General features: G+C 34.1%; 4 protein-coding genes across 4 annotated transcripts; 2 read left to right on the top strand and 2 right to left on the bottom strand.

Annotated features, from left to right (window-relative positions):
- Positions 1-3868: 3868 nt before the first annotated feature.
- LOC133285586 (probable LRR receptor-like serine/threonine-protein kinase At1g14390) lies at positions 3869-7163 on the top strand. The gene is made up of 8 exons (XM_061482839.1): positions 3869-3931; positions 4137-4419; positions 4465-5409; positions 5633-5766; positions 5911-6154; positions 6236-6429; positions 6518-6679; positions 6859-7163. The coding sequence occupies exons 2-8, from the start codon at positions 4155-4157 to the stop codon at positions 7084-7086; spliced, it is 2172 nt and encodes a 723-aa protein (XP_061338823.1). The 5' UTR covers positions 3869-3931; positions 4137-4154; the 3' UTR covers positions 7087-7163.
- Positions 7164-10164: 3001 nt separating this feature from the next.
- Positions 10165-12051, top strand: LOC133285553 (pentatricopeptide repeat-containing protein At2g02750). Its single transcript, XM_061482801.1, has one exon. The coding sequence runs from the start codon at positions 10165-10167 to the stop codon at positions 12049-12051; it is 1887 nt and encodes a 628-aa protein (XP_061338785.1).
- A 101-nt stretch (positions 12052-12152) lies between these two features.
- LOC133285554 (SNF1-related protein kinase regulatory subunit gamma-1-like) lies at positions 12153-14495 on the bottom strand. The gene is made up of 5 exons (XM_061482802.1): positions 14262-14495; positions 13710-14152; positions 13070-13336; positions 12822-12994; positions 12153-12432 (listed from the first exon to the last, which is right to left on the bottom strand). The coding sequence occupies exons 1-5, from the start codon at positions 14428-14430 to the stop codon at positions 12153-12155; spliced, it is 1332 nt and encodes a 443-aa protein (XP_061338786.1). The 5' UTR covers positions 14431-14495.
- A 1737-nt stretch (positions 14496-16232) lies between these two features.
- Positions 16233-18256, bottom strand: LOC133285569 (WRKY transcription factor 72A-like). Its single transcript, XM_061482819.1, has 3 exons — positions 17705-18256; positions 17415-17528; positions 16233-17204 (listed from the first exon to the last, which is right to left on the bottom strand). The coding sequence occupies exons 1-3, from the start codon at positions 18254-18256 to the stop codon at positions 16233-16235; spliced, it is 1638 nt and encodes a 545-aa protein (XP_061338803.1).
- Positions 18257-20930: the final 2674 nt, after the last annotated feature.

Below are 20930 nucleotides of genomic sequence, written 5' to 3'. Positions count from 1 at the left end.
ATTTTGCCAAATGCCAACAATACATCAATTATATTACGGATCTTTACTTTGGATCCATTTTGAAACCACAACTTTGGTTAGTTTCTGTTCTGTTTTTAAAATGTGTTTCAAGGTACATATTAACATCATCTTTTCTATAACAATATTTCTATTTTTTAAAATAAAGATATTCAATCATTAATTACTTAATTTTATAAATTACGATCATCCAAAATTATGTTTACAAACACACTCTATCTTTGTTGGTAGAAAAAAAAATGTCACCTCGTTCGAAAACATTAATACAAACAACTTTTTATAATAATTAGCATTAGTTCTGAACGTAATTCCTTTTTACTAATGGGTTACGAAGGTGGGAATGTCTCATATCACAGTATCACACGCACAAAAATAACACATTTTGATAAATGTTGTTTGAAACATGATAATAACGATAGATGTTCAAAATATTAAATTCTTCATGGAATTGGTGGAGATGAGAGCAGACAAAAGGCCCAAAAATAATTTTTAATGTCGGCCGAAGACCCAATATAGCCAACTGGAAGTGATGCTGTAATCTCGAAGCCCAACTGGAAGAAACATGGAGGAAAATAGAGTATTTGGATCAAGAAGGCATTTATCAATAACAACACAAAAAACAGTGTTAACAAGAAGATTTATGAGTTTGATTCGTGATGGTAAACATTTAATGATACGTCATATTTCTAAGTCTTCGTTAAACGTATAGTATGCCACAATTATTTGTTTATTTATCTTTATTTTTATTTTATTTTTTCACAGTTTTATTGATTATCCGATTCGAGCTGACAACTTGACTACTTAAAATTTGAACTTGAGATTAATAATTAAGCTGGAAGAATCCTCGCATCTGCTTGGTAATTATGCACAGTATGGTCTGTTAACGAAGTCATCCTATTATATATTACAATGATGAGACAAATGAGAAAGGTGTAGAACAAAACAAGATACTACAGCATGGACCTTATAAGGTGGAACAATAATTCATGTAAGTGACCTACAAATAAAAATGAATATGTAGAAAATCAAACAAAATATGCAGAATTTAAAAGGTAAAGGATGAAAAAACCAAACACAATATTTATTCCGGTTTTTTCTCAAACCACTATAGAGCTACAAATGAAAATGAATATGTAGAAAATCAATAGAAAAAAAAAAAATCAAAAGTTCAAAAATTCTGATACCCTTCGCATTCGTAGAAAACGTAAGGCTTACGCATATTAGGTAGCAAAATGACATATATTTTCAAACTCCAAACGATTGAAGAATTGTATTTGCTTGTTATTTTCTTACCATACACTAATTATTAGTCGACAAAGTCAGTGACATTTGTACTCATGAAAGGTCTTATATAAGTAAAATATGTATTCACCACAATGATTCAATGTTATTTGATTTTAATTAAACGAAGTTATATTCAAATATCGCATATTCGATCAAGTGTTTTTTAAAGTGTGAACACTTGGCAAAATTAAGTGTTATTTTTGAACAACTATCTTTAATCCCCTGCGCATTCGTCATATATATACAAACATAGTTAATTAAAAAAAAATGCTCCAAAAGAAGCTTGTCTTATTAAGAGTTGTGAAATGACCCTAATATTTAAAATCTAGCAAGATTTTTAGATCAAGTATGATAATTTTCTTAAAATCCAAAATTATGTATTCATCTTTAAGAATGGTACAGGGCTTAAAATTCTTGCCAGGAATATCACTAGAATTGATTTAGTGGTAAGAAATTTAAATAATTTATATGAGGCTATAAATTCAAACTTCAATACTATTATTATATTAAATAAAATCCTTGCAAGGGATATCTCCTAATCCATAGACCACGATAAGTGGATTTGATACCACGTTTCAACCAAAAACTTAAGAAAATGAGTCTATATATAGGAATTTTCTAATGTGCATCGGTAGCACCGTTTTTTCGGTGCAGCGAACGAATATAAATTAGAGAGAGTGTAAAATAAAAAATAATAATACATGTGTCGATTTTTCAAACGAAGATGTACCAACGACGAACTTACTGAAGATGTGTTCCTATGTATGAACCTTTTGCACTTGTATAATTCTCACTTGGATTCTAATCAATTTAGGACATTTCACTTGCACTTAAATTTTATTTCTAACATTCTCCTGCATATAAATCTATAGGTCTTTTCCACATTGAAGGCAAACTTTTGGGCAAGCCACAAATGGGTGTTCTGATATCAAAACTGCCTAAATGTATAACTATGAGACCGGTTGTGATAGTAACTAGCTGGAATCATTGAGCTATTGAGGCAAACCTCAACCATGTTCATATTGAAAGAATTAACTAGTGCTACTATTTGATCATTAGAATGGGTGCTGGCTTTGTTTTGGAAAAATAGATTTTGAGAAGCAAGTCGTAGAAAGATGACAAAATTTCATAATACAATCTACCTAAGAGGGCCAGACACGAATTTGCTAGACTGAACTTCAATCTTTATGGCAGGATGTCCTACACTGAAATGCATCAGCGAATTAACTTCTCTAACGCTGGGATCAAGACAAAGAAAAGGATTAGGTGAAACTGATTCATAGCACATTAAAGAATGTGTCAGGCACTTAACCAATAATGGGTATGGCAAGTGGCAACCTGGGCCTTTTAACTTCTCTATGCCCTCACTTTGGAGTAGCACTCTGCCGACACAAACTCACAATAACTAAAAATTCCAAAAGTTTGTACTAAAAAAAATTAAAAAAATTAAAAAAGCCTTACATGATGCTGGAATTTGATAATTTAATGGAAGGAATAACTTTTTCACTTCATAATACAAAAATGAGAAAAACATTCATCGATATGTTATTGTTTAAAGTTCATTTGGAGAATTTAAATACTTTCAGTTAGAGGTGTCATGTACCACCATAAAGATAATTAGGAAATATTTTCAAACTCTAATGTTATTTTATGTATCCAATAGTAATAATTAGACTGTATAAAAAATATAAAAGCTATTAAAAATCACAACTTCTTTAAATTAAAAAAAATAGATATGTAACTATCTATTTTTATAAAATTTAATGTATTATAATATTAATTTTATGTGATTAATGAAAATATAATAAATAAATAAATCTCCTTTGTTGTGCATGAAGTTACGAATCGTCCATCTCCGTAAAAGAAAAAAAAATGGTAGTTAATTACTAATTTCATTGCAATGAGGTAAATAAACATAAGAAAACAAAAATTCTTATTTGGACAAGTAAATAAATTATTATTTACTATTAATTAAATTTGTTATATTTTGTTAAAGACATAAATACCTTTATACCAATTAAATAGTATTTTTTATAAAAATATAAATTAATAAATAGTGATTTGATTGTCCTACTTAAAAATTATAGCACGGAATGGTCCATAATTATACCAAATACCATAACACTATGTTTGTTTCAATATTTTCCACCAAAAACTCATCTATTTAATTTGTCTGGATTTATGAGAAATATAGATATCCGTAGAAACCCAATTTGAAGGTAGGATTTTTTGGAAAATCAATTATCTGACTTTTAATGCACTGTTGATTTCATAAAATTACCTAATTTTTCCATTAAAGTTTTTCCCCACCAAACAACTTTTTTTTACATTTTTCTACCTATCTCACTTTATCTATCTTTCCAATCATTTTTCTATCTATCTCATTTTTCTACTATTCCAAAAAAATTTCCTCAACCATAATTACACAGTTACATTAGATTTCAATTGATAAATACTTCATTTATGTCACTCAAAAATACATAAATCAACTCGCATATACTAGACCTTGGCATGAAAAGGGATAAAAGTAAAATTTGATTCTAGCTATTTGCATTTACTCACAAACAAAATATTTTCTTGAAATCATTATACAATGCAAATGAACTTTTCTGCTTATTAGCTTTTCAATGTAAGTCATTGTATTCTGCATTACTAAAACAAAGAAATAATAATAATAATAATCATGGCCTAAGGATGCTAATCATAGTATCTTTTGAGCAATAACTGCTGCTGTTACAATTTTGCTTCTCAGCGGCATGTTTCAATTCATATTTAACTCTGCAATTTATAGTTTTCTTTTTGAAACTCACCCACCATTCTTTGTCTTACTACAGGAGTTTTAGCCTCAGAATATGAAGAATTTCTTGGTTTCTTTAAATTACTTGTTTCCTGCAATCGTTGCAATCATTCTTGTGCTGCTTACTCCAATTCCCAGTGCACAGCTAACAACAAGTGAGAATAGAATTCTTCTTCAAGTTCAGAAGCTTCTTGAATATCCTCAAGTTCTGCAAGGATGGACCAACTGGACCAACTTCTGCTACCTCCCTCCCTCACCTTCTCTCAAGATTGTTTGCTCCAATGGTCATGTAACCGAATTAACTATCATTGGAAACAAGAGCACTTCATCTTCTCACAGAATCCAACCAGTTTCTTGGAATTCAGCTGAAACTCTTTCAGAAAGATTCTCCATTGATTCTTTCTTTACTGTCTTGACAAAGCTTTCAAACTTGAAGGTGTTGTCATTGGTGTCCCTTGGTTTGTGGGGTCCTTTACCATCCAAGATTAACCGGTTCTGGTCTCTTGAAGTGCTGAACATTAGCTCAAATTTCATTTATGGTGAAATCCCATCATCAATCTCCTCTCTGAAAGATCTCAGGAGTCTTGTTTTAGCTGATAATCTGTTCAATGGGAGTGTTCCTGATCTTAGAAGACTAGCTTCTCTTCGAGAGCTCAATTTGGGTGGCAACAAATTGGGTCCTGAGTTCCCTTCAATTGACAAGTATCTTGTGAGGATAATCTTGAAAAACAATTCTCTGAGATGTCAAATTCCTCCCCAACTAGTGCAAGTTGATAAACTTGAGCTATTTGACATCTCTTCCAATGAAATATTTGGTAACATCCCATCATTTGTTTTCTCTCTTCCACTCCTCCAGTACCTAAACATGGCTGCAAACAAACTAACCGGTTCCCTTTCTGTGAATATATCATGTAATTCTGCTCTATCATTTGTTGATATCTCACACAATTTCCTAGTAGGAAAATTGCCATCCTGTTTTGGTTCAAAGTCCTCAAATAGAACAATACTGTATTCTGGGAATTGTTTTTCAACCAGAAGCTTAAGTGATCAACATCCATCTTCATATTGCAAGCAATTGGAGGTCTTAGCCGTTAAGCCACCAGTTAGAAAAAAGGAGGAGGAGTCGCATATGCAAATAGGCCTACTACTTGGTATTATTGGAGGTGTTGTAGGAATTGCAGGGCTTCTGGTTCTACTCATTCTGTTCAACTTGAGGAAGTCCAAAGCTGAAAGAGCAGATAGTAATTTAGACACATCAATTTCTGATAAATTTTCTGTCCGTGCGTATCCAAGACCATATATTGATGAAAGTAAGGCCATAATTATGGTTTCATTTTTATTTTTTTTCAAATGTGATGATATGATAAATCGTGGACATGCTAAATTTAGATCATAGTTCTCATTCCTCCAGTGGCGGTTTACACTTTTCTTAAAATTCTTAGTCCTTCATTTAAGCCATGCATTAAATATATATATATATATATATATATATATATATATATATATATTTTATTTTTTTTCCTGTCGAAATAGGACATGTTCCCCAGCCAATGAGACTAGGTGCACTTGGATTCCCATCATACAGAATTTTTACATCAGAAGAAATTGAAGATACAACAAACAACTTCGACCCATCAAATCTAATAGGAGAAGGATCACAGGATCAGGTAATAGAATTTTACATATTATGTGTTCATTGGTTTAATAATGGGCCCTCTCTAATGAGATGGAACCCACAAGACCATGTTGAATGGCATTTTTATTTTTATTTTGTAACTTGTTGAATGGTATTTGCTCTTGTATTTACACAGCTATATAAGGGCTGGCTCATAGATGGCTCAATGGTTATAGTTAATAGAGTAAAACTAAAGCAAAAGAGTTTGTCCAAAAACAGCATTCAGAACTTGAAGGTATTACCCTATTTAAGGCATAGGCATTTGGTGAGTGTTCTAGGACACACTGTCATTACTTATCAGGACCATCCCCAAACGACAAGCACAATATTCATTGTATTTGAACACATCCCAAACGTGTCGTTGAGGGATCATCTTACAGGTAAATGTAAAGATTTGAATTAACTTCAAAAGCTAAGATTTGAATAACCAAAATATGTAACACGAAATTTCATTTTAACAGATAGGAGAAAAAAGGAAATGCTGAAATGGCCACAGAGAATGACAATCATCACAGGCATTGCAAGAGGAATCCAGTTCTTACACACTGGAGTTAATCCTGGCATATTTGGCAACAATATAAAGATTGAAAACATTCTGTTGGATGATAGTCTCAATGCAAAAGTTAGTGGATACAGCATTCCATTCACTTCCAAGGTTAGACTGATTCTCTCAGTAGTATATGCATTCAGTACCTCACTTTAAGTCTCTAACCTCAATGAAATATGCTTTTGTAAAATTTTAGGGAGGTCTTGACAGCACACTTAAAGAACAAAGTGCCCCCAATCATAATGGTACCAATGATGCAGAAAAGGAAGATATCTATCAGTTGGGTGTTACTCTACTTGAAATTATCACTGGCAAAATAATTACATCTTCCAGTGAAGTAGAGGAGCTGAAGAATGAGGTATGCATGACATTTTATTCTTAGTCCAATATCTTTAGACTAAATGCTTACCAAAATCATAAAGATTTACCATTCTTACACAATTATATATTTTAACCCCATTGAAGAACCATAAGCATGTACTACTATTGGACTTGTTTTTCCTATCTTTAATTTAATTTTCTCTCTATCATGTTTAGCTGGAGAGAGGTTTATCAGAAGCTGCATCGCCAACACTAAGGGGATCAATCGATCCTTCCCTCCGTGGAACTTATGTATATGAATCATTGAGGACTGCAGTTCAGATCACCATCAATTGTCTCAGCAAGGTTCCCTGTAATCGCCCTTCAATAGAGGATATTCACTGGAATATGCAGTACTCAGTGCAGGTTCAAGAGGCGAGTGGAAACCTCAATACTAAATTGTAAACTTGCTGTCAACAGTTCGTAAGTTATTTGACCATAAAGAATAAATGGTACTGTAAATATATAGTTTCTTAAATAAGGCCTGCATTTTCTAGTATTATAAATGGTACTGTAAATACCGCGCATCATGTACATTATAAGTTTGAACAAACACATAGTCAAGGGCTACAAAACACAATGGTTATTTGAAGAACTTATCCAGAGCAAAGCACAGGCGACACATTAACAGCTACAACCCTTTAAGGAGCTCTACCACTTACGTTGTAAGCCATATACAATACGTATCTTAACTAAGCATAACAAATAACAATGACTCAAGTAAATCATTGCTACCAAGATTCATAAGTAAGAGACAAATTTGTGGATGGGGTACACTCAAACCAATTTCAACATTAACAGTTTTTAAGCAAGTTCAAAAATAGAGAATCATAATGAGGTAAGTATTGCAGCTACATCATAAATTGGGCTCCACTGATTTTGTAATATGTCCAAACATATGCTTCCATCTGCATAAACTAAAATTGCCAAGCAAAAAGACGCTTAGAATTGGAAATTGTTGAACTTGATAATAACACAAAGAACTTATTTCCACCCACATACGCCTATCTACTGAAAGAATATTTTAGGAAGAATTCCTAAGAAATAAAGTCTTGACAAAATATTTACCATGATCGAAAATAACTTGGAATGGTGATATAAGCCAATATACAACAAGGACGGATATACTTACGGCCTAAAAGTTTTACCACCTCTTATCACAAAATCTTAACATTTCATTTCCATCAATATAACTGTTATAATTTATTAGGTCATACATATTAATTAATTATTAATTTTCAATAAATTATAACAGTTAGATTGACGAAAATCAATGGTTAAAATTTGGTGGTAAGAGGTTATAAAACTTTTAAGTTGTAAGTATATCATCCCTCATAAATAATACATAACAACAATTTTAAGTGGTTAATTTTCCATCACGGTAAAAGGGAAAATATTTATCTTTTTAAATGATACAGCTTATATTCTTTCGTTCTCACAAAGAGGTGGGATCCACACTTTTTTTTTTGTCAACTTTCTTTCCTCCTTTATCTATCTCTTTCTCTTTTTTAAAATAACACAACTTTACATCTTTTAAAATGACACACACTTTTTCCCACGGTAAATATTAGAAGTTTTGTACTTAAAATTCTTCCATACAACAACTCTCCCAAAAATTGAAGAAGTTACGTGAAGGCAATTTTATATTTCTAATATGTTTCCTCACACGAAGTATTTCGGGTTTAAAAAGTGAATAATGTATAGATTTACTGTACGTGCTAAAAAATTATACAATATTTAATATAAGATTATTACAAGAATGAAGGACGGCATAAGCAACCACGTCTCCCAAAAATTTAAACAATTAAGTGAAGGTCAGATGAATGCTTTTATTTTATATTTCTAACTGAGCAAGGAATCATAGCACATAAGGTAGGAGACAAAAACAGAGAAATATTGAGAAGATTTAGTTATGCTTATGAAATTTCACGAACTCTGCTTTCAATTTTTTCCTATCTTTGCGACTACCTTGTGCTTAATTTCATTTTTTATGAAAAAAATGAGGGTGTGAGAATCAAAATCTAGACCTCTTGGTTGAGGTTCTAATAGTATGACACAAACCAACTTTCTTAAAAATTTGAGTTATTGAGTTAAGATAAGTGAATAATTTTCTTATATCTTTTAAGGCAAGATCATACTCTCTCCGAAGCTTAGAGAGGAGACTGTCCTGATCAACATGTGTGGGATAGAACACAAAGGATGGTGAATGTGGTTCAAGGTCAAATACTTTGATGTAGTCCAAATGAAATGTCATTTTTGGATGTATAATCAGTCAAAGGATATTTGATTAATATTAACTATTAACTTTTTATCTACAATTGTTACTCTTTGTTTTTCTTTAAAATAAAACCTTCCACTTTAAAGTAGCGAAATATTAATAAAATAGCCTTCTTATTAATTGACTCTACAATAATATTGTTTAGCATGAAAGTCTAAAAATATCTATCGTGAATCGTTTCACAAAAAACAAGTTGGTTGTGAATTCATTCACAATTCCGTTTCACGAATAAAAGCTTCATACCATTTTTCATTTTTTCTAGTTCACTTTTACTTCGAAAGTAGCCGCTTCAGCTTCAGCCACTCGAATTTTCGATATTCCTTTTTATTTCTCATCAAACGAATGGCATCTTCTTCTGGAAATCCTAGCTATTCTTAGCATGATATTGAGGAATCTCATTGCTATTACCCAAAAAAGCATGAAACGTATGCTTTCGTATTCGTCCATAGGTCAAATCGGATATGTAATTATTGGAATAATTGTTGTGGAGATAAGTTATTTGCAGTAAGCCCAATACAATGTCGTTTTGGAGCGGAAATCATGGTGATTTTGTAATTTTAATTTATTTCAGGATTATAATAGTCTTTATATTTATAATTTTTTAAGATTTCAATACCAAAACGACGTCATTTTGAGAATAAATATAAATAATTTATCTGCATTAACTGCAGAAATATTTTTCCCTTTTTCTTAACTCAAACATCACATATCATTTGAAAAAAAAAAACGTAACATGTAACGCAACCTAAGTTGTACTGACATCGATACACAACACGAGATACAACACAACACGATACTTTTAACAAGTTAAGACACGTTTTGATATTATATAATATTTTTAATTTACGTAGTGTATATTATATTTAATATTCAATAATTTAACAAAATAATAAAGCTAAACTCATAATACCCATCAATTTTGCAAAAAAACATAAGATATCCAAAATATTTATATTAAATTCAATAAAATAATAATAATAATTTAATAAATTTAATAGTTAAAACTCAAAATACAATCCAAGTTTAACTTTTGAACATTTTTTTGAGTCTGTCTGAGTAAACGACACACCAAAAATTTTGAAGTGCAGTGATTCATAGACGCAACAATGAACAAAATAGTACCTTATTGTCGGTGTCGTTGTATTTGACTTTGACAAACAAATGTAATATAAACAGAGTGACATGAGCCAAAAGTGTAGCATTCCATGACGAGATATATTATAACACTAAAAAAACTAGTCGCAGATGGGTTATACAAAGAAGCTCTTCACCTATATTCTCAGCTCCACTCTTCCTCCCACTCTGCTCACTCCTTCACCTTCACATTCCCCTCTCTCCTTAAAGCATGTGCCAAGCTTCGTTCCCCTTCCCAGGGCCAAATCCTGCATGCCCTTCTCCTCAAAACCGGTTTCCAATCCGACCCTTATGCTTCCACAGCCCTCACATCAATGTACGCTATGAACCGTCGCTATTTCCACGATGCCCTCAAGGTGTTCGACGATATGCCTCAACCAAACGTCGCTTCGTTCAACGCCGCGCTTTCAGGGTTCTCGCGAAACGGGCGTTGCGGAGAAGCTCTTGGGGTGTTCAGGCGAATTGGGTTGGGGACTTTGAGGCCCAACTCGGTCACCATTGCGTGTTTACTCTCTGCTTGTGATGTGTATACTAACCACGTTGCGCAGACGCATTGCTGCGCGTTTAAGTTGGGGGTTGAATCGGATGTATATGTTGCCACCTCGCTTATCACTGCGTATTCAAATTGTGGAGAGATGGTTTCGGCAACTAAGGTGTTTGAAAATTTGCTTGTAAAGAATGTGGTGAGTTACAATGCTTTCATGTCAGGGTTATTGCAGAATGGAGTTCCTCGTCTGGCTTTGGATGTGTTTAAGGACATGATGAGGCAGAAAGAATGTTTGGAGCACCAACCCAATTCGGTGACGTTGGTGTGTGTTCTTTCTGCATGTGCTAGTCTCTCGTGTATTCGGTTTGGTAGGCAAGTTCATGGGCTTATTGTGAAACATGAAGCAGGTGATGATGTTATGGTGTTGACTGCACTTGTGGACATGTATTCCAAGTGTGGCTGTTGGCATTCTGCTTTTGATGTCTTCACGGCGGTGGAAGGGGACAGGAGGAACTTGATCACCTGGAACTCCATGATTTCGGGAATGATGTTGAATGCACAGTGTGAGAGAGCTGTTGATATGTTTCAAACGCTGGACTCTGAAGGACTGCAACCTGATTCAGCTACTTGGAACTCCATGATCAGTGGGTTTGCACAACAAGGGGTGTGTGTGGAAGCTTTTAAGTACTTCAGGAAAATGCAGTCTGCTGGTGTGACTCCGTGTTTGAAAACTCTCACTAGTCTTTTGTCAGCGTGTGCAGATTCATGTGTATTACGGCATGGAAAAGAGATACATGGGTATACTATAAGAACTGATATTAATAGGGATGATTTTTTGGCAACTGCTCTGGTTGACATGTACATGAAATGTGGGCATGCTTCTTGGGCACGAGGAGTTTTTGATCAGTTTGTTACAAAACCGGATGATCCGGCATTTTGGAATGCAATGATAGGGGGGTATGGAAGAAATGGAGACTACGAGTCTGCCTTTGAAATCTTTGGTGAAATGCTGGCAGAAATGGTTCAACCAAACAGTGCTACATTTGTTACTGTCCTATCTGCTTGCAGCCACACCGGTCAGGTTGACAGAGGATTACATGTTTTCAGAATGATGAGAAGAGAGTATGGCGTGCAGCCAAAGCCTGAGCATTTTGGGTGCATGGTTGATCTTTTAGGACGATCTGGTCGGTTGGGTGAAGCTCGAGACCTGGTGCAAGAACTATTAGAGCCTCCTGCATCTGTTTTTGCTTCTTTGCTTGGTGCATGTAGGTGCTACCTTGATTCCAATCTTGGGGAAGAAATGGTCATGAAGCTCCTAGATATAGATCCAGAAAACCCAGCTCCTCTAGTGATCTTGTCTAACATATATGCTGGGCTGGGAAAATGGAGGGAAGTAGAAAGGATAAGAGGGATGATCACAGATAAAGGATTGGACAAACTCTCAGGCTTTAGCATGATAGAAGTTGCATGAGAATTGCTTTGGTAGAAAAACTTTAAATGAAATGTTTTCTCTGATAACATAAAAGTTTGTTACATTTTGAGTGTTCCTATTTATTTAAACTTGCAAGGAAATCACTGATTCAACATCTCTTTCACCGCAAATCCGTAGTAATCATCAAAGTGGTAAGAAGGTTCGGTGATGAAGCAGGAGATTACATCTCTCAGTGTAATGACTCCGACTACTTCGTTCTGTCCATCTACTGCATAAATCCTGTGAATAGACTGAGATGCAAGAGTATGGATCACGCTCTGCAGTGTCGAGTCAGGCTTGCATGTTATGGGCCGAGTAACTTTTCCAGTTTCTTGGGATGTGGAGACAATTTTGTTCATGAAATCCATCACAGTGAGATTCCTGAAAGTCAAAATAAAGGGATGGTGAAGGAGAACACTGCAGTTGAGTAATCAGTTCTCTTACTAGCTTGTGTGATAGCCAGAGTTGTACCCATTGTTTGTTTTCGTTAAAAAAAAGTCATCCCATACACACATTTACACTCACATGTATATTAAGTGGACAATCATATTCTCATTTGTTTGATTTATTTATTTTATTTTATTTTTTCATTTTTACCAAAGAGTTGTATATATGTCTTCCCTTTTTATATGTTTCTCTCCAAAAGAGTTTTATTGTTTAATCTCCAAAAACCATCTGATTTAGGCGTTGTTTACAGATTGGCATATATGTCATGCTAATTGTTGTCAAAGATATACCACGCAGGTTCGTAATTTTTTACTTTTTCTTACCTAAAATTGGAGAAAAGCTCAGGCCTCAGCAGCAAGTGTCTGATGTCTCTTATGCTTAAGTTTCCAATAATTCTCTTCTTTGGCCCCTCTACTACAGGAAGACCACCAATTTGATTATCCCTCATTTGCTTGAAAGCTTCAAGAATCAATTCATTGCTCTGGATGCTAATAACCTGGACAAGAAGAAGTAATAAGTTTTCAAACCTTCAAGCTGAGGGAAGCTGAAAATTGAAAACACCAATTCTTACCTCATCAGTAGACATAAATGGAAGTCCCATATCAGATATAGGTCTTTCTGCAATGCAGTCAAACCAATCTCTTCCTTTGCATCCCTCAAGACCTTGGACAACTGCAGACTGAGTAATGAAGTTGATAATGTCAGGTTTACCTGGTTCAATCACAGGTACATTCCTCAGCCTATACTTTGAGAGAAGCAGCAGGACAGTCAACATGGCGCTATTTCTTGCAACTGGAACAAAAGGTGCCCATCGATATGATTTAAGTATTGACTGCACCTGAAGTGAAAAATCAATATAAATCCATCTTTCTTTCTTTTTAGTGTGGAGCTAAGAAAAGGATTTAGCTGACCTACTACAAAAAAAGAAGAAGAAGAAAATCCCAAATGGATTATGCAGGAGCACACAGCCACCATTTTTCTGTGAAATGGATATGATTGACAACCAACACAATAAAAATCAAATAAATAGCTAACTACCCTGGATCAGCTGGCACTGGCCTCCTGTATTAGGGAGGTATCATAACTTGAAAGATTTCTTCCCAACCAAGGAAGGAAAATGCTTATACCAAGACACAAAAAGCTTACTGCAGCATAAAAGACAAGAACTTGCTGTTAACTGCAGAACCATCTTCTGACATTATCATTCTTACCGTTGTTGACTTGAAGGGTTCTTCTTGCAGTATTACTTTGTAAAAGTCTTCTCCCAGGTTATCAGCCACTTGCGGAGCATCTTTAGCCATCCCTTTATCTGCAGCAACTCCACCTGCCACTGCAGCACCTACTGCAGCAGCAGTTAGCCCAGCAATTGCAGCAGGACCTGTCACTCCCAATGCTAATGCTCCCAAAGCACCTATAGTTCCTGCGCCAACTCCAGCAGCTGTTGCTGTACCGGCTGATAAGGCAACTGCTGCAAGTTCTGCACTCTCCAGCACCCAGAGAATGATAGCTGAATAATCTATGATGCCAAGGTACCTGTCTCTCCAATCCGAACTAGTTCCTGCATCTGGGACTTTAACTGGAGCAGCTAAAATGTTGTTTTCAGATAGAATCTTAACTGCTTCACCAACAGGTGTGTCTGCTGGAATTTCAATCACTGCCAAAGTAGTTTACAGGTTACTGCTTTTGGCCGTGGAGATCTTTGACTCACATTAATATCATAAGGTGATAGTGATGGACTGCCTTTATATAATTAATCCCCTTACCTTTTCCTCCAGGAACTCCTGGAAAAGAAGAAACAGGAATCTTTGCAAATGCATCTGTCAATGTCTCCTGCAATGTCTGTGATAATTTCTTTCTGGATTGTACGGTTTCGAAGTAGGTATCGAACTTTGAAACTGCGGTGCTTGGTCTGACCTCTTGTGCTTGCGCCATATTTGGAACTAAAGGCACATTTTGGTATTAATTTATGTTTCAACAATTTTCATGATATTGCTGAATTGTAGACGGAGATATATATCTCCGTGTGCGCGTACGTGTGCATGCGGTTTCATGAGTGTGTGTGACATCAAAAGTTTCTTTTGAAATGTGAAGATTTAACATATACTATTACCATTATGGTTCATTCTTCTCTCAAATCTTAGTCACCCTCATGAAGATGAAATGACATTCGATTGAAAACCTTAGATGACTTGATTCCATGGTTTCATGTGAAGGCTATATGTATTACATTTTATTTGGTTGGAAGATTTTACTCATATGGGAAGGTCTCTGGGTGTAATAACCCTGCAAGATTCCTCTTAGCAACTCTCTGATCATGTTCATCCTCAAGATGAACTGGAAGTCAAAATTACTCGTCTCCTTTATCATATATCATGATAAACCATAACTGTCATTTCCTCCTAATCTGATGTTTGATTGCTATGGCGAAATAAAAAATGATTGTGTATTTAAATGGTTTATGAATTCAAATCACAATATGTGGTGAAGAATTTGTTTATCCTAGGATAACGTAAACATGAAACTGATTATGCCAACAGCAAAAGTCAATAAACAAGCGTTGTGTAGTTCTAAACTTCTTCATATAATGCTTCTAAATTGTAATGCATGAACTACAGGATAAATGATTAGAAACCAGAAAGGGATAAATAAATTGCAAAAGATTGAACATGACATACATACCTATCAGTCTGTGAATGCCAATGGATTCCAATCCCCGTTGGAGTTTTATTTTTCTGTGATCTATAATTCTATATTGGAAATGCGGTTATGTCTATTTTTTTTTTTTTTAATGACTCGTGGGGGTTGCTAGCAATGCCAAGTGTTTTTATAGGACGTGTGGCAAATGCTGGTTGAACCATTTGTTAACTGCTAATTGTTTTTCATCCTTTAAAGCGGTATACTGGTTTGATCGTGTCTTACCTCAGATCTTGACATCAACGTACACCTCCTGCAGCAAACTGAGGAGGCCCAAATTCACACAGAAGCCCAATGGCCCATTTTTGCTTATGGACTAATATGCAATGGTACATTGACTAGCATTTGGAAAATATTTTCCTTAAAAGTCATTTTGTGCCAAAATAAGCGCATTAGATTTAGATTCTTGGTTCTTGGTCATTATATTTGACTCAAAAACAAAAGGACTCTGCTTAGCCATTGAACTAAGTACCTATTTTATTAGTATCTTTGCAGTGAGAACTGAGAACATAACATAGGTTCTCTAAGAAATATATCTTCACGATATTAACACAGATTGAATTCGGTGAATATAGTTGGGCGGAGCAGCATTTTCATTACATCAAATCAAATGCGGAAATTATAATCGTTGTCCTTTCCCATGTGAAAGAAAAATAAAAACTTCTTAAGCTACATAACTATTAACAAATTTTATAGAATAATAATTACAATGTTGTCTATTATATTATAATAACAATAATTATAATAACAAAATAATGATAATAATAAATGATATTGGAAAAATAACAACTTCATTATACAAAGGGAAATAGGTATCACACTGCGCCATAATCTCCATGGAATTTTGTGAATTGAGAGTCAAACAGCCGTCAAAACTGCTAATCAATGCGGCAATAATGCCCTTCCTTGCATCACATGTCTAAAACAAAACCTGGAAAACTTGAAATGTAACATTCATATGTGTCCTTTGTAGATTATGTCAAGCTCTCATTTAGTGATTCTTGATGAATCCTCTGTCTGGATTAATGGTTTAAGTTGTTTCACTTCCATTGCTCCAAGAGTTGGTTGTTTCTACTAGAAGACGAACCGGAGGAACTTTTAGACAGTGGTGGTTGTGGAAAAATGATGGAGTTTCCTTCTTGAGCGTTAAGAGAAGAGGAAGACATATTCAAGTACCTTGATGATGCATATCCTATGTTATTTTGGTTAGAAGCGTAGGACACATCTCCATCACTTAGCTTCAAGTTCAGTGATGAACCCTCAGGAACATGATGATTTTCTCTTAACCTATCACCACCAGCTCCATTGCCAACATATGCTGTGAGAGCAGTGGCTAATGCTGATTGAAATTTTGGGTTGGTTGCTATCGCCTTGGTTGCAGCAACAATTGAATCCGGTGAAGACTGTTGTTGAGAAATGGCATTGTTGCTCATGTAAATAGGTTGATGGAGATGCCCTTGAAATGGTTGCTTTCCAGTGTTTAACATGTAACCAACTTGGTTTCTATTTTGGGTTAGTGTTCCAGAGTTGAATAAATAACCACTATAAGTACTGCTCCAAGGTGACTGTGCCATGCTAGATTGTAGAGGAGAGAAACTTGAGGAAAAATTAAGGTTTGTTGATGAATGTTTTGGTATGTTATGAGAGAAGGCTGATGTAAGATTTCCAGAATGAGAGGAAGTTGGTGGTGCAGTAAGGTCCAGAGTGATTGTGGGGTGAGAATTCAAGGTTGAAATAGAAGAATTGGGGAAGTAGAATTGATGTGGCCTTGAAATTTGGTAAGATGAGAAGTTTATAGCATTAGGGTTATAAGCACCACTACTAGAATTGATAATGGGGGCTATATCTGAATTCACTAGTCCTTGTTGTGAAATCAATGAGGGAGATTGAAGCATGGAAGCAGCAGCAGAAGTTGTGGATGCCATAGCAGTGGCTGAAATAGGAAGTGGGTGATTGTGGGTTCCTTCATAGGTGGTTATCAATATAGACATATCCTCAGCAAATCTTTGCACCTGAAAAATTGAAAGCAAATCAATAAGGTTAATTACTATATATTATATTCTTTAAAATCTTATAATTGGTTTCCAATTTCAGTTTCCAAGTCATAAAAATCAATTTTAAAAATAAAATAAAAATTGTTAACAAAACTATAACCATTCAAACCTGATAAATCTACCTTACCTATTTTACTAACTAATCAAACAATATTGAAGAATTCATACCTGTTTTCTCACAGGACAAGATGGAGAAACAGTGCATCGATAGTAGGCTCGGGGGCATGGATTTCCTTTTGCTATTTTTTGTCCATATTTTCTCCACTGGCACCCATCATTCATCTGTATGAAAATTTAAGAAGGTTTTAAAGAACAATATTGTTAATCTGATTGCAATTTTGTTCTTTTACTAAGTTGCACCTTCATAACTTAGGGATATTTAGGGTTTAGTTTCTTTTAATTTAAATCCTATATTTTCAAGAATAAGCATTATATTCTGCATAAAACATATTACTAACCGTTTGAGAATCACATCTGGCTCTAATAGAAACCCTAGTCTTCTTGAGCTGAGTATGTTGAGAAGCTTCACTTTTATCTCCAGTTTTTGTTGTCTTAAGAACTTTACTGGGTGGCCATATCTCAGTTGGTTCTTCTTCCTTCCCTTCCTCATCAAAGCTACTTTCAGAGCTGGGAATCGTTGCAGCTTCAGTATGAACCACAGGGTTAAATCTGATATCTAACCCAAGTGCAAGTCCTTTATCCATATCCTCTTGATCATCTTCTCTATTTTCAGTTCTATTGTTTCCCTTTTTCTCATCCATGGTAGGCTGGTCTTTGGATGATAAACCAAGAGAAAGTGAGACAAGTTCACTTTCTTCATGGATAGTTGCTATATTTGTAGCATTTGTAGCCTCTCCTGGTTTATGATCTTGTTGAAGGATGTCAAAGAAGTTCGTTTGTAGTGATTGGTAATCATTTACAAGCCGTGCCAATAAGAACTTCAACCTCTCGTTTTCTTCTCTAACCTCTCCCATTTCACCCTTAGTTGATTCGAGCTTTTGATCCTGCATGTTAATTATATGTAACACATAAGAGACAAGACTATATATATATAATTAGCAAGGGGAAAAGAGATGAAGGAAATGAAAATTCTGAGTGTTCCTCAATGAGGATTGGTAGGAGAACTAGCTAGGGTTGAGATTTGATTTGAAATTTAACGCATGATGGGAAAGAAGCAATTGATTAACTTATAATCTTGCGTTGAAAAAAAGGGTGGGGTTGAAGCATATTCTAACATAACTTTAGCTTGAAAGGTCTACAATAAATATCCCATTTTTAAAAAAAAAAAAAATCTTCACTTAAATAAAATTGGTTCCTTTTTTTTATCCTTGTTGGTAAGAAAAAAGCAAAATGATTCCTTGGTGAAAACGAAGAGAGAAGAATTAGCTGAATATATTTTCCCAATGGGACAAAATTATTGAATTATAACTAGGGAAACATTAAACATGAGAAGGGCAAGGGAATACTTTTTCACGCGGGGTATTTTGAGTCTATAAATACATTGACTTTGACCTGTCTGCTGGAAGATTCATACCGAGCAATATGGTATGCATGCGCAAATATAATATATAGTGAGTGAGCTAGCTATGTCACATGATTTTGAACTAAACTACGACTTTTCTTATAGGCATTGTCGACAACATGCATGTATACAACCATTTTCTCACTGAACAATTATGATTGACTTTCATTGCTAATGAGGTTAGGGATGTACGGAAACAAAGAAAGGGAGACATTTGGTGCTTTATATGTATTCTCCCTTTAGATGAAAAAAAAATTACGAATTTTAACTATTGATTAAAAAAAAAAAAGTTAATGGCTGATATTATGATAAAATGTATAAACATCCATAATAAATCATAAATTTGGGAGAATATATATATTTTTTATTTGACGATATATACTCCATCATATTCCATTTCTTTTCTTCTAATTTTAAAAACTCCAAATAATGGTAACTAATTAATCATATTCTATTACATTCATCTCCATCCCATTCCTTTCCGCAAATCCATTTAATTGAAACATTTGAGGTGAATGATTCTATTTCCTACGCCCAAATAAAGACACTTACAACTCAAACTAACTCTAATTCATGTTTAATGAGAACATATCAATATATTCTCAATCTTCTAGAATACCCATTAATGGAACTTTACAAGGATCTTCATTAGCACATCTTCAGCGTATGAGATATTTGACTCAATAATGGGAAATATGACCATGTACTCATTTAATGGGTGGGAAAAGGAGAATCATCTTCCAAACATATTTCCATACTCTCTTTTTGAATTTTGAGGTTTAATTATAGATCAAAATTCAATGATCCTATGAAAGAAAGCTAACATGCATGCACAATTCCTAAAATTACAAATATCGTTCACTCTTACCACGTGTGGTTGTGTAAAAAGTAAAACTAGAAACTGCTAATTACAGAATACATACATCCAGAACTAAATATGCATATGGAATAATTGATATATGTAATTCTAAAAGGCTAGAAAGCTCTTAAGAAAAGAAACTCGTTCACTCAAAAGATATAGAGTAAAGAAAAAGTCACCTTCTTGCTACCAATCTCTTCATCACCGTTAGACTCCAATATGTTACTATTATGATCTTCCATAACTGTATGATCTTTTCGAAAATAGCTTTCAATATTACAGCTTTGTATCGCGACATATTTTCTCTATGAACCTGGCTTCTTATATACTAAAGCCTTCAGATATTGACTACAATTATTTAATCTGAAATTCAAAGAGAGAGGTTTTCCTTTGCACGTCAATCATTGAAATGTCAATAGTCCATATATATAAACTTCAAGCAGAAACAAGAATTCTCTATACATTAATATATGGGACAGTATCAACTGTAAGAATAATAAGTCTTAAGTTGAATTTTAATTGTTAATTTTTGTGCATCAAACAACTATAATTTATTAGATTATACTTATTAAATAATTATTAATTATTAATGAATTACTATCTTATGTACGAAAATCAACGATTGAAATTTAATGTAAGATTTATTATTATTACACTCGATGTAAGAAGATCCTACCCTTCAATATATATATATATATATATATATATATATATATGAGGTAGGATCCTTTGACACCAGTGTCAAATTTTAAATTTGACACCTCATCTTATAGCCGTTAGATCAAAAAAGATCAATGGTGTCAAATGCTTACAAATCAGAATCGTTGATTTTTTTTTTATCTAACGGCTATCAGATGAAGTATCAAATTTAAAATTTGACACTGATATCAAATGATCATACCTCATATATATATATATATATATATATATATATATAGGGAGAGATCTTTTGACTCTAGAGTAAGACTTCCAACTCTTACTCTCCATCTCAACCGTTGATTTCTGTCAATCTAACTGTTATTATTTATTTGAAATAAATAAATAATTAATTGTTATGGATAACCGTTAGATAGACGGAAATCAACGGTTGAGATGGAGAGTAAGAGTTGTAAGTCTTACTCTAGATTCAAAAGATCCCTCCCCTATATATATATATATATATATATATATATATAGGGGTAAACATTTCTACAGCAACTTTAGATAAGCTTATCTACAGCTGCCATTTTTAACTATATTCTCCCGGGAGAATATAGTTATAACGTTAAAGTTGCTCTTTTCTCTCTCTCCACGTCAGCAAAAA

The sequence above is a fragment of the Gastrolobium bilobum genome, unplaced genomic scaffold (genome assembly GCF_033153095.1).
Source record: "Gastrolobium bilobum isolate Gb01-03AN ecotype WA unplaced genomic scaffold, APGP_CSIRO_Gbil_v1 utg12463, whole genome shotgun sequence".
Classification (NCBI taxonomy): domain Eukaryota; kingdom Viridiplantae; phylum Streptophyta; class Magnoliopsida; order Fabales; family Fabaceae; genus Gastrolobium; species Gastrolobium bilobum.
This window is presented reverse-complemented; position numbering and strand designations above follow the sequence as displayed.

What these genes read in the sequence shown, in the direction of transcription:
- LOC133285586 (XM_061482839.1), top strand. Translation starts at nt 4,155, where the DNA reads ATGAAGAATTTCTTGGTTTCTTTAAATTACTTGTTTCCTGCAATCGTT. An exon ending in GAGAAGGATCACAGGATCAG is followed by an intron (nt 5,767 to 5,910) that starts GTAATAGAATTT and finishes GTATTTACACAG; the next exon opens with CTATATAAGGGCTGGCTCAT. An exon ending in GTTGAGGGATCATCTTACAG is followed by an intron (nt 6,155 to 6,235) that starts GTAAATGTAAAG and finishes TCATTTTAACAG; the next exon opens with ATAGGAGAAAAAAGGAAATG.
- LOC133285553 (XM_061482801.1), top strand. Translation starts at nt 10,165, where the DNA reads ATGACGAGATATATTATAACACTAAAAAAACTAGTCGCAGATGGGTTA.
- LOC133285554 (XM_061482802.1), bottom strand. Translation starts at nt 14,430, where the DNA reads ATGGCGCAAGCACAAGAGGTCAGACCAAGCACCGCAGTTTCAAAGTTC. An exon ending in AGGAGTTCCTGGAGGAAAAG is followed by an intron (nt 14,153 to 14,261) that starts GTAAGGGGATTA and finishes CTACTTTGGCAG; the next exon opens with TGATTGAAATTCCAGCAGAC. An exon ending in AACCCTTCAAGTCAACAACG is followed by an intron (nt 13,337 to 13,709) that starts GTAAGAATGATA and finishes TTTTCACTTCAG; the next exon opens with GTGCAGTCAATACTTAAATC.
- LOC133285569 (XM_061482819.1), bottom strand. Translation starts at nt 18,256, where the DNA reads ATGCAGGATCAAAAGCTCGAATCAACTAAGGGTGAAATGGGAGAGGTT. An exon ending in CCAGATGTGATTCTCAAACG is followed by an intron (nt 17,529 to 17,704) that starts GTTAGTAATATG and finishes ATTTTCATACAG; the next exon opens with ATGAATGATGGGTGCCAGTG. An exon ending in CTTGTCCTGTGAGAAAACAG is followed by an intron (nt 17,205 to 17,414) that starts GTATGAATTCTT and finishes TCAATTTTTCAG; the next exon opens with GTGCAAAGATTTGCTGAGGA.